This window comes from Herpailurus yagouaroundi, unplaced genomic scaffold, assembly GCF_014898765.1.
Source record: "Herpailurus yagouaroundi ecotype Mexico unplaced genomic scaffold, PumYag 28, whole genome shotgun sequence".
NCBI lineage: Eukaryota > Metazoa > Chordata > Mammalia > Carnivora > Felidae > Herpailurus > Herpailurus yagouaroundi.
In genome coordinates this window covers 98,596,620-98,610,053 of record NW_024412376.1, presented here as the reverse complement: position 1 = coordinate 98,610,053, position 13,434 = coordinate 98,596,620, and the positions used below count along the sequence as shown (strand labels likewise).

Sequence of the window (13,434 nt, the reverse complement as noted above, 5' to 3'; positions counted from 1 at the left end):
CCTTCCTTCCTTCCTTCCTTCCTTCCTTCCTTCCTTCCTTCCTTCCTTCACGGAGAGAGGCAGAGGGAAAGAGAGAATCTTAAGCAAGGCTCCATGCTCAGCACAGAGCCCAATGCTGGGCTCTGGGATCGTGACCTGAGATGAAATCAAGAGTCAGATGCTCAACTGACTGAGCCCCTCAGGTGCCTGGAAAAGCTTTTTGTTTTCTAATGGCTTTTCAGAGTCTTTTATTGGGTCATTTAAGACCATCTAACTTTTAAAATACATAGCAAAATGTGAATGCAAAGAAATTTTGGCATTCTGTCTCTGGTCTTTCTGACACATTATGATAGTTAAGAAATATGATAGACAGGTTTTTTTCATTCAATGTTTCATGGACTCCTGCTTTGTTATTCAGGCTGCCTACATGTTATCCAAATATCAGTACTTCGTCTGCCCAGTGGAATACCGAAGTGATGTAAACTCCTTTGTTACAGAATGTGAACCCTCAGAACTTTTCCAGCTTCAGAGTTATTCACTTCCTCCCTTTCTAAAGGCGGTGTTGAGACGGGTAAGATAAACATAGTTAAGGATCCTGCATCCCAGAGTTTAAGGTTCATTTAAAAATAGGACTAAACTTTTTGCAAGAAATCAATTTGTACAGAATTTTAAATTCAATGGTACAGAAGTGGTATCACTGTCTACTTAGCATCAATAATATTTTCTATTCCCTTGTGACTTCCCTTTCTCAAACATAAAATGAATATTACTATCACAAACCAGTTGTCTCTTAGGAATTTACTTGATAGTTTGATTACTGATGCTAATTTATCTTGTATTTTTTTAAAAATATTTTTCAGTATTTCTTAGATTTCTACAAATCAAATGGTTTACAGTGAGCTTCCCTTGTAACTGGTATGAATGGACTCAATTTAAAGCGTAATTAAAATTCAGCAGCTCAAAGTCCCTTGATTTTTAGGGGACCTGTACTAGTACAGAAAGCAGCTGCTTCTAAGAAATCAGTTTACCTTCAAAAAGCACACTGTTGGCATTTAAAAGCAATACTGACGTCTCTCACTGAAGGATGTTGACAAGCTGTCTGGTAGAACCCTGCTGATCCATGCCATCAGGACTGGTGGTTGGTTGGTTAAAGTGGGGATGAAACAGTTAGGTGTGTACTGTGTACGTGTGTGTATCTGAAACATTTTTAACTAAAATCCACAATTTTGAGGAGCAGATTAACCAGTAAATTATTTCTCTCCTTGAGTGTTCAATGCACGGATTCCAAGAATTGTTTTCAGTGTCCAAGCCATCTGTTATCTGCTGTAAAACTTTTTGACACTACTGATCTTTGCTTTAGGGTAAGGCCTTCACTTTGAGAATGGGTCCAGAGATTGGTGTTCTAAAGAATCTTTCTTAAACCACAGTATTTATGTACTGTCTACAACTTGTAGTTTTAGTTTCTTTAAAATGGAGCAAGAACCAAGCATTTATAAAATAATTAGACTGTAGAATTCTTCTCAATTTTTGTTATCTCCTCTCTGAATCTTTTATAACTGTCTTGCTGATGCTCAATTTGGTGGTCTTTTTGAAAGCAGCTTTGAGACAAAGACCAAATTTCCTTTTATTTTGTCATACAAAATTAAAGTGAAATAAAATACAGAATTAAAATATATAATTACAAAGTTCTACTGGTAAGAAACAAATTCAGAAATCAACTCAACCGATTCTTAGCCTACAGCTCAAGTGTTGTAGAAGTTTCTAGATAAACTAGAGTATCCTATCAACTGCAAGAGTTGAGTGTTCCAAGTGCTGCCAGTATGCCTACGGAGGGAATGGAGAGTGCTGACTATGTAGAGAATGGTATTGAGAGTGTACAAAATATTTTTCTCCCACGATCCTGAAAGTTTGTGAAGTTAACAAAAATGTGGCAAATGGTTTGACTTAATATTTATATCATGGTTCTTAGTTTAGGTGGCATGCTCAAATATAATTTTATTGCAGTTAAACCCTTTCCCCCTTTTTTTCTGTTTAGGAAACAGTGAGCTTGTATCCTTTCCAGATACACAGCATTGCTCTTTCAACATTTGCGTCATTGATTGGCCCTTTTGGAGGCTTCTTTGCCAGTGGATTCAAAAGAGCTTTCAAAATCAAGGTATGTGTTTAGAATCTTTGTTACATTATTAGAGAATTAGAGAATGTAATATAGTTGTAATTTGGTTTTCCCTTAGTCTCACATTTAGCCTCTGGGCAAAAACTTTTACTTTCTAGTTGTTTTGGCCTCATAGAAATGCTTCCTGGCTAATTTTGGTGTATTCTATCTCATTAAATTTTGGTCAGGTCAGGTTAATACATTTTATTTTTAAGTTTTTTTTTTAAGTTTACTTATTTTGCGAGAGAGAGCAAGCGCGAGCAGGGGAAGGGCAGAGAGAAGAGAAGAGAGAGAATCCCAAACACACAGGCCCTGCACTGTCAGCATGGAGCCCAATGTGGGATTCAAAGTCACAAACTGCGAGATCGTGACCTGAGCCAAAACCAAGAGTTGGATGCTTAGCCGGCTGAGCCACCAGGCGCCCCGTGTTAATACATTTTAAAATGTCATGTCCACCTCATTTATAGAATGGCATGTGTCACTTAATGTTGGGACTTCAAGTGCGCATGCAAGAATCCAGCTATGAATTGTCTGAGGTTTAGTGTTATGCCATAGTCTCCCTTAAAGACACAAGCAGGAGAGCCTTTGCATATGACCATTCATTCTACTAGCTGTGGGCTCAGTAAACTCTTTGTGTAAATGGAGAAATCATACATGTATTAATCATATCGCAGCTACTGAACTCTGAACTCTGCCACTGTAGTGCAAAAGCCCTATGGGCAATATGTCAATGAATGGTTATGACTGGGTTTTAATAAGACTTTATTTACAAAAACAGGCAGTGGACTAGGATTGACCTGTGGGACATAGTTTGCAGATCCCTGTCCCAGATACTTAAAGTTATCCCTATGTTTTGTTTAATTTAGGTTCTCATAAAGTGACGTATGTTTGCCCTGTTATCTCAGCTGTCCTTACATGCCTTCCCTAAGAGTGGATGTTGTGCCATTAGGAGTCAGAGTGGCTACTGAAGGTGGGGTGAACAGGGCAGGCCTCTCTGGAGGAGGTAGCATGTGAGCAGGGGTCTGACAAAAGAAGAAGGATGGGTCCTGTAGAGAAATCTAAGGAAGAGTGTTCCAGAAAGTACAAAGGAGACAAGGAGCTTAGACTGAAAGGGAGCAAGAATAGTGTGGCTATGGTAGAGAGTAAGTGATCAGAATGCATAATTGATAAGGCCAGATCCCACAGGGCCCAGAAGCCAGGGAAATAAAAAAAAAAAAACTCAGTGAACACTTGCAGTGGGGAAGATACTATGTTAGGTGGAAAGCAGTATGCAGAAGTATATAAGATGTCTCTGTTCTCAAGATGCTCACTGCCTTCTAGGGGAGATAACACACATCCACAGTGAACCACAACAGCCAGACTGTCCTGTAAAGCCTGCAAACAGCAGAATGGAGTTGAGTTAATATGGCTCTTTTGTGCATTGGTTAGTAGGGAAGAGAAGTAAGGAGATGTGTTGGCAAGAAGTAACCAAAGAATTTTTCAATAATTGTTTTAGATAGAGAAATATTGCATTTAGAATGATACTTTCTTCAGAAGTCTCTAATTCAGGGTTTCTTGTTGAATGATGATACTATTTTGCATGTCTGAAATGAAGGTATAACAACTGTTTAGATGTTTTTTGGTTGCCTGAGTAAACTAGAAGGGTGATCCATCATTTCTATATCCTTCGCACTCAGACATGTGGCTATGTCTGTACAGAGCCCATTGGAGAGATGTACTAACCATTCCCTCAGTTTGGCCATTTAATGGACTAATGTGTCCCATGTGACCTATTTTGATTTTCTTTTTATCCTAAAACTTAAAAAAAAAAAGAATATATATTATAATAGCAAAATATTTCAGAGTAAAAACTATTAAACATGAGTTAGAACCAGTTGTAAATCTGTCTCAACACTAGAATAGCTCCTTAAGTAACTTCTGGTTAAACAGGAAAAGAGACTAGAGCAGTATTAGATTAATAATAGATGATAGCACTTTTTATTTAGAAAAAGCTTTATTAACTAAAAAAAGTTAGTGCTGGATTTAATATTTAATTAGTGTTACTTGTATGTTTCTAGTCAATTTGGTAATCATTCCAACATCGGTGCATATTTGAAAGATGTGATTTTAATTTGTTAGACATGTTACAGTAAGTTTGTATTAAGTGGAAAAATCCTGTAGTATTTTTCTGAGAGCCTGTGGTCCCAAAGAGACATTTCCAGGTAGGAGTTTTATAGCAGGTGATTTTTTTTATTTTTTTGAAATGTTTATTTATTTTTGAGAGAGTGAGACAGAGCATGAGGAGGGGAGGGCCAGAGAGAGAGGGAGATACAGAATCTGAAGCAGGCTCCAGGCTCTGAGCTGTCAGACAGCACAGAGCCTGATGTGGGGCTAGAACTCACAGACTGTGAGATCATGACCTGAGCTGAAGTCAAACGCTTAACCCACTGAGCCATCCAGGCGCCCCGATAGCAGGTGATCTTTTCAAAATTTACTCATATGTTTGTTTGTTTCTGAAGGATTTTGCAAACACCATTCCTGGACATGGCGGAATAATGGACAGATTTGATTGTCAGTATTTGATGGCAACTTTTGTGCATGTGTACATCACAAGTTTTATAAGGTACTTTTCGATTTTTAAAAAATGTTTTATTAGATGATTTGAGTTCTCATTCCCGTAGGCATTAGTTTGAGTTGCTTTTTCTGTCAGTGGTACTATGTAATATCAAAGGGGAATGGTGGCCATGGAGCTGTCACATCTTACTGCCCTGAGAAGTATGGTTAAATTATAATTATGTTACATATATTTGAACAACTTAAACAATAGTGTATGTCATGGTCTTTAATAGGACCGAGGTAAGATCTAGTTAATGTGGATAATACTGGATTGAAATATTAGAAAATTTAATTTCTCATTTTCTGTGGTGTTACAATGGTGTTACATTTTCTTTTCAATTAGTGAATACTAATTAAAAAGGAGGAGGACATAATAATTCATCCAGTCCCCCAGTTATTGCTTGAGTGCCTCTGATGCATTGGGGAATATTCTAGGATGTATCACAAAGAGAACAAAACAAAGTTCCTGACCTCAGAGCTTATATCCTTACTGGGGAGTTGGATGGAGAAGGTGGAGAAGTGAAAGATAAACAACTAAACATAGCGTTTTAGGTGGTTCTAAGTGTGATGGAGAAAAGTAGAGCGGGCTGAGGATTATGGTTGTGGGGGTGGAGATGTGGGTGAGTGGGAGGGTATTGCTCTTTTATAAAGGGTGGCTTATTCTTGTTAAACCTAAGGTTTTGGATCTGCCCTAAAATGCCAGCTTGGGGTGTGAAAGCAAACCACAGCAACCACACATGAACTTTATTTTCCATGGTCTCTACTAAGTGCCTGACCACAGAACACATGTATTTCCTTTATACAGTATCTGGAGTGAAACTCATATTTGTAGATCCTTAAATACACATTTTAGATATATAGCCTGAGCAGTATAGGAGTTTTTGTATTAATCTTTATTTTTCTTGAGCAGTCTTGTTACTACATTGATCTTTCAAAGAATCAAATTCTGGCTTTGTTAACTTACTATTTCATTGATGTCCACTCACATCGTTCATTGCTTCATCTTTCTTTAGATTCAATTTGCTATTGCTTTTTGAACTTCATGAGATAAAGCTTATTGATTTTCAGTCTTCTTGCCTAATATAGTCATATAATACTGTAAATTCCCTCTTAAGTACTGCCTTATTCTCATAGTATATGCTATATTTGTATTTTCATTATCAGTTACAAATATTTCCTGATTTCCACTAGGATATCTTCTTTGACATGTGCTTTATTTAGAAAGGTGTTGATTACTTTCCATACAAATGGAGATTTCCTCATTCTCCTTCCTTTATTGATTTTTGCCTTAATTCCATCCATTGTGGTCAGAAAACATACTCTTTATTTTTCCTTCTTTTGGTGGAGGCTTGTTTTATGCCGCAGCATACCATCTATGCAGGGATGTGTTCATGTGCACATGCAACAAGTGTGCGTTCCACAGTTTGGGGACATAGGGTAGTACGTGCCAGTTAGGTGAAGTTTAGCTACATCTTCTGTACTGATTTTTGGGGTTTGTTTTTTCCATCTCATCATTCTGTGAGGAAGAGAGCTTGGTCAGAATCTCCCACTGTGATTGTAAATTTACCTATTTCTGTCCTGTCAGTTTATGCTTTATGTATTTTGATGTTGTCTTAGGTATATACACATGTAGGACTGTCCTGTGTCCCTATTGAATCGCTCCTAAGGTCATTATATAACATCCATCTTTATATACTACTTGCTTAAAGACTATTTTGTTGGATCCTAGAAGAGCTGCATCAGCCTTCATTTGGTTAGTGTTTATATAGGGTTTCTTTGTCTAGGGTTTCATTTTTAGCATTCCTTTATCCCTATATTTAAAGTGTGTTTCTCTTCTAACAAGCATATAGCTTGATTTGTTTTCTTATAACCAAGATGACAGCCTTTGTCTTTTTAATTGGAATATTTAATCCATTTATATGATTTATTTACTGATATCTTTATTAGTATTTAATGCTCAAATCCTTAGAACTCTATTTTCAGATGGTAGCAGCTTTTAGGGCATTAACTCAAACTTTTTTTTTTTTAACCTGCTATTCTCTCCATAGAGAAGAGTCATGCTGAGCCATGTTGTCTACCATTTGAAAGCAAATATTTAGACTATTAGAAATACAGGGCAAGTGCCAGGATGCATCTAGCTGGGAGCACCTGCTGACATAATTTTGCATTTAGCTGAACTTGCTAGAATACTCTTCCTTTTCTCTGTGGGTCCCTACTCTGGGTTTGTTATGAAGTTGCTGAATCTTTTGAAGAGATGTAAGACAAGCTGTGCCCTGACTTGAGTGGACAGTGGCCGTGAGAGACATATGGCCACACTTTTGGCAAACGAGTTGAGCCACGTGCATGAAGGTAACCCATGGGATGGCTGATCTATGACATCGTGCAGTTTTTTTAATCAAAGATTTTTGTTGTGTTATCCCTGCATAGCAGACATTTCTTTGCCGCTGGGTTTCCTATTTCCTATAATTCCATTTGAACTGATAGTCCTTACACGGATAACTAAATTTATGATTTACAATATTTCTCAGAATTCGGTGCCATTCTCCATATATCATTTATGTCTTGCTTTTTCCCATTGGATTTTACTAATCTCTCTTTACAAAAAGTAAACCATACTCTCCTTTACTGATTCAAATAGACTGTAGAAATTGCAAAGAACAATACATACACATTAAATTCTGAATCAGTTCATTCTGAATTTGAGAGAATGACACTTGAGAAGATCACACAGGTATAAACAGGTTGAGTTCTAGCGTCTAAGGGGTGGGGAAGTTACAATCCCCTGACTGCAAAAGTGTCACAGCAGGGAGAGGGTAGGAGTCCTGTTTAGAACCTTTTCTGACTGAGAGTGCGAAGGGCAGGAAGAGAAGGGCTGGAGTGGGGATGCTGGAGGAGCCAACCTGAGGATTGCTGAGGTTGCTGCTTGAGGAGAGGCCCTACGCTGCCCTTGGGATGTCCCCTGGAGAGAAGGGTGAGGGCATCACGGGCTGCCTTGGGATTGCTTCAGTTCCAGCCAGGCTTATCTCGTCACCACAGGGACTGCTGGGGGTGGGGGTGAGGGGGGCAGGCTGTCCGCCTCCTTTTTTCAACTAGAAAAGACTCACTTTTGTTTCTTATATTGGGGCTCACCTAAGACTTTCTTTGGAACAAAGGCTGTGGCATCTACTGCAAATCCTGGGTTGGGGCTTTTGTGCTGGGCCAGCACCTTTGTGCCCTGTCTCTTGAACATTCATAATTCCCCAGGGGCATTTCTTGAAGTTTCTTTGCAGCTAAATTTAAAAAAAATTTTTTTTAATGTTTGTTTATTTTTGATAAACAGTGAACAGAGTGTGAGTGGGGGTGGGGCAGAGAGAAGGAGACGCAGAATCTGAAGCAGGCTCCAGGCTCTGAGCTGTCAGCACAGAGCCCGATGGGACTCGAACTCATGAACCGTGAGATCATGACCTGAGCTGAGGTCTGACCCTTAACCAGTTTAGCCACCCAGGCGCCCCTGAGGCTGAAAAATGTAAAGTATGTTTTCAGGTCCTCTTTTGGCTTATCTTCATCCACCAGGAATTTTGATAGTTTTTGTGTCTTGTCCAGTCTCAGGACTTGTTAGCTGTTCTCACCTTTCAGTCAGGTTGCCCTTTTGAAAAGTTTTGTAGAACTTAGATTTGCATCCCCTAAACTGCCTAGTGTCATTCCTGGGTTTTGTGTTGGTGCGTTCTTCCCAAATCTAGACTGTATGCCTCTCAGTGCAGAATGTTTCTGGGTTTTTTTCCTCCCTTTGCCACTAACATTGGGCACGAAAGTGAGCTTGGTCAAGTAAAGATTGTCACTCTGCGCTTAAGTGCATGATTTATTTTCAGTTGGGGGTATATGCCTCCTTGAGCTCTCTTAAAATAGCCTGAACTTGGTCTTCTCCGCTTTGTCCTCAGGGGTCCAAATCCCAGCAAAGTGCTACAGCAGCTGTTGGTGCTTCAGCCGGAACAGCAGTTAAATATTTACAAAACCCTCAAGACTCATCTAATTGAGAAAGGAATTCTGCAGCCCACCCTGAAGTTATAGCTGGGTCTGGAATGGGAAGGACTGACAATAAGGAATTCTACAGAAAAGCACTGACAGATGAAATTTTGTAATTGTACAGAAAACTGGTTGAAAATGCAATGGATTGAAGTTTTAAAGACATGAATGTTTCTTCTCTAAAATTACTGTGAATATTTAACCAACACTTGAGCTAAGTTATGAAATGAGTAACAAGTGATCAGCAAAAGATCCTGTACTTTTTTCTAAAGAGTATTTTCTGATGTAAACTTCCTTCCCCTGACTTGCCTAGATTTCATAACGTAAAAGACTTTGTGTTTTAAAGAGTCAGACAGAAAAAGAGTAAAAATTGAGGATGTCTTAAGATTGCATCTGGCATTGTGCCCTTTGCACAAATATTTACTTTTGTACTTGGAGCTGCTCTTAATTTTAACAAAATGTTTTATGTAAGGCACAACAGGAAGTTAGTTCTCCTGTACTTCCTCCTCTTAGTCTGAAGTTGCTTCTGAAGGGCTAAGTTGGATCCAAAAAAAAAAAAAAAAAGAAGCTTGTCTGCTTTTCAAAGAAGTAATCATTTGCCAGGGAAAAACATTCCACTTTTTGGTAGGTTCAAAAAGAGCAGACCTCAAACTCTACTCCTGATAAAATTGTTTGGAAAAACATGACCTTGCAAAAAATTTTCAAGAAAAACAAAGGAGAATTGTGCTATGAAGAACATCATGTACGCATCCTCCACAGATGACAGGAGCTCAGGAGGCAGCATAAGACAGTGATGCGTGACAACAGGCCACCTCTTGGTCGAATTCTCTGCTTTTCCTCATTTCCCTCTAAACTGATTTCCATCAGTTTTGCAGCCTCAAGCACATACGATCGATATAGAGGGTGGCAAGTAGGGGTGGAGGCTGAAGCACAGAGGGGGTGCAAGAGTAGCCCTTCCCCAGATTAGGGTCTGCCCACTTGTGTCCTGGGTGCCTCCCTGCTGGTGCCTGTGACGCCCCCCGGACACTCACCCGGGAAGAAGAAATCTGCCTGGAGACCCAATCCCTGATGAACTCTGTGGGTACAGCCAATCTTTGTTCCGTTCCTCTTTCACATCATGTCATCAAATCCGAGGACAACAGCTCGTTATTTTTTTCTTCCAAGAATGAAAATCAAGCAGAAGTGATTCTCATCTTCAGAACAGAAAGCACATGAATGCCAAACCTTTCCTTTGTTGGACTGGACACTGTAACCGGATAAGAAATGTGTTGTCATCAGTGAATGTAAATAAGCTGCTGTTGCTGTGTGCTCTCTATATCCGTATTTATTGTATTGAACAGTTGGCATTAAACCTTCAGAAGTTGCCTAGTGCTCCTTGGCTAACTGTTCAAAGAGGAGAAATAGATATATTTTCAAGAATGTTTTGCTAATGAAAAGAGTACTATTTTTGTTTAAATCAGAAATAAATTTCAATTATTTTATATTTCCGTTCTACTACTCTGAGATAAAAGATAACATATCTGCTTGGGATCCCTGGATGTAAATCTATAACTAGCAGCTTCATCCCGTGCACCACACGATTATAGTAGATAGAATTAAACTCTGTACCAAGAGTCTGGTTTTTTGGTTTGGCGTGCGTGCGGCCAGTTCATCTGCCCCGGAGGTGCTCAGTCAGTGTCATTTCACTCTATCCTGTAAGAACCTAGCACTGGCACTGGGAATGTTATTACAGGAGGGAATTTTTCCTTTCAAAGGCTACCTACAAGTTCATGTTTAGCATCTCTCATTTGTATTTGCCTAATTAAAAGCTCCAGATGTTGATCCTAAAAGAATTTAGAGTAACAAAGTTTAAAAAATAAAATGAAAAAATTTGTAACAGGAACTTTGAAAACTTGGTGATTGCCCAATTAAGAACTGCTTGGAGGCACACAGTTCCTTCTGCATTTTTTTTTTTTAAAGTGATGGGTGAGGCGCTGCGATACAGAATTATAAGAGCATTACTGAATACACGTATTATAAAATCAATATTATAAACAAAATACTATTAACAATAAACAAAATATTAAGCTAGAAATATTTGGGGTCACAGTAATAGCTTCCCTCAAATATGGTTTTAGAGGTGGGTGAACATTATGTATAAAAAAGTAAATTCTTTAACAGAGCTCTAAAGATTGACCTTTTTAGTGTACTTTTGTAGCATGTATATTAAAATAGAATATATTTTAGCAAGAGATTGCCATAAAACCCTGACTTCGATAATTTTTATACTTGCACCACGAAGAGGGCTTAAATTCCAGTGTAGGAATGTGGTGGCAGAAAAAGACGACTAGGGACTTCCTTCACAGTAATGGCTAATTGTTCCAAATCTGCTATCTTTGGAGGTACTCTAATTGTATTAATTGCTTGACTTTTTAACCTGTGGGATGCAAATATTTCCTCAGTGCTTTTCCCGTAGTGGTGGTGCATATACATTTACTGTCTGTGAATAAAAAGACCACACCCATATCGCCCCCCCCCCCCCTTGGTACTTTGGTTTGAACAAAGTATCAATTTGTTCAGTGAAAAAAAAAAAAGTAGAAACTGGACATATACTGTATATGGGTGGGAGATAGCTTATGATTTGTGTCAATGAGTTCTCTGAATCTTTTACTGAAACTGAGATAGGAAAATAAAATTGAAACAAATCACATTTTAACTTTGTTGTGCCATTTTCTCATCAGAGAAGAATCATTCATTCAGCTGGTGTTTACAGAGTGACAGCTGATGTGTAAGCATCGTGTACTGGGTATATTCCATCACCAACATTGACAGTGACACCTTCAGGGCTGGGATATGTGGTTCTGTGATGGTGGAACGTGTGTTTGTTGAGAAATGATGTCCTCAATAGAGGACTGAATTTTTATGATATTTTCCACAGCTTATAATTACACATTTATTTTTGTGAACCTCTGATCTGGCTTTAAGCTATATGGACGCTGAATAGCGTCAGGTTTTTTTTTTTTTTTTAATTTTTTTCTTTTTTTTTTTTACGTTTATTTTTGAGGCAGAGACAGAGCATGAATGGGGGAGGGTCAGAGAGAGAGGGAGACACAGAATCCGAAACAGGCTCCAGGCTCTGAGCTGTCAGCACAGAGCCCGATGCGGGGCTCGAACTCACGGACTGCGAGATCATGACCTGAGCCGAAGTCGGCCGCTTAACCGACTGAGCCACCCAGGCGCCCCAATAACGTCAGTTTTTTTTTTTTTCAACGTTTATTTATTTTTGGGACAGAGACAGAGCATGAACGGGGGGAGGGGGGCAGAGAGAGAGGGAGACACAGAATCGGAAACAGGCTCCAGGCTCTGAGCCATCAGCCCAGAGCCCGACGCGGGGCTCGAACTCACGGACCGTGAGATCGTGACCTGGTTGAAGTCGGACGCTTAACCGACTGCGCCCCCCAGGCGCCCCCCAATAGCGTCAGTTTTGATCAGCCATTGTGTTTCCGGTGTTTGGCTCCCATGCCAGCACTCTTGAGGCCCTCAAACTTCTGAACAATGACTGAGTATGGAGTCTTAAGACCCAAATGTGTACATTCCTACTGATCTTTCTTGGATAGCCCCTCCTCACCTGCCCCAGTTCTCATTTTGCATAACTCTAAGATGGATGTCATTTTTCCTAGTTCCTAGGATTAAGTAAAAACTCATATGAATGTACCATGATTTTGTCCAGCATAGAGGAGCTGATTAGTAATCCTTAGTTTCCTTTCTTCCTATCTGCTCATCTGTTGCCCATATCCAGTGCAAAGTGAGACAGTTGGGTAGAACTGACCAAAAAGGTAACCACATTTGGCCACTTACGATTTAGGTGGTGTTAACATGAAGAGTCCCTTGAATGGTAGCAGCCCATCTGTCTAATTCAGCAAACCTAGAATGTTTCCCAGACATCCAGCCCCAAGAACAAGAACTGTAGTTCTCTGCCTAGTGACAAAAGTAGGTAAATACTATATGAGGCGGATGTTGATTGGGGCAATAACAAATGTGTAAACCAGAGTGGGGAAATGGGAGACCACCATTCTGGCCTCCACAGAGGATCTGTCTGCCCTATAGACCATCCACAGCCAGTTCTTGCCACCTGTTCCAGAAACTTTACAAACTTTAAAAGTCAGGCCTTAAAGGGGGGCTCCATTTGGGATGCTCTACGTTGTGTCCGCAAATAAAAAGACAGGTCTAGACAATTGAGCCAAAATCAGATACCTGTCCTGCCTTAATCCCATTGTCATCCTTTTCCTGTGGAAAAGGGGAGAACATTCTTGAATCATCAGATAACATAGAGACTCAGCATTGATGAATGGAATGTTAGAAAATGGCAAAGTGAGTTTCTAAAAGGAGCTGAGAAAATACAGCTCGGTTCTCTAATTGTGTACAAAGGACATGTGGTTGTAAAGCAAAAGCCTTGTTCAGATAGAGAAAATTATTGAGGGATGGTCCACCCAACGGTGTCCTCTTAGAGAATGAAATCTCAAACTGCGCTCTGTCAAACTTAACAGCACAACAGTACGGTTTGGGGGCATAAGCTCTTACCCTTCTTTCCACTGGGCATCCTGCTTGAGTCTGATGGGTCCAGGTGGCTTTTGAATAAAAACTGCAGTGTCAAACTTCAGACAGGACCTAAAAGAGCGGTAAGTTTGGAGAACGTCTTTGAGTACTAAGTATATTTTTGATCAGTT

General features: G+C 39.6%; 1 protein-coding gene across 1 annotated transcript in view; it reads left to right on the top strand.

The window, feature by feature from the left end:
- The window catches only part of CDS1 (CDP-diacylglycerol synthase 1), a 72,173-nt gene extending 60,756 nt beyond the window's left edge, over nt 1–11,417 (top strand). Inside the window, exons 10-13 of the mRNA XM_040479356.1 lie at nt 398–550; nt 2,015–2,134; nt 4,630–4,733; nt 8,644–11,417. Of these exons, the coding sequence (XP_040335290.1) occupies nt 398–550; nt 2,015–2,134; nt 4,630–4,733; nt 8,644–8,773 (507 nt within the window). The 3' untranslated portion in view covers nt 8,774–11,417. The remainder of the gene's footprint in view (nt 1–397; nt 551–2,014; nt 2,135–4,629; nt 4,734–8,643) is intronic.
- The last annotated feature ends 2,017 nt before the right edge of the window (nt 11,418–13,434 follow it).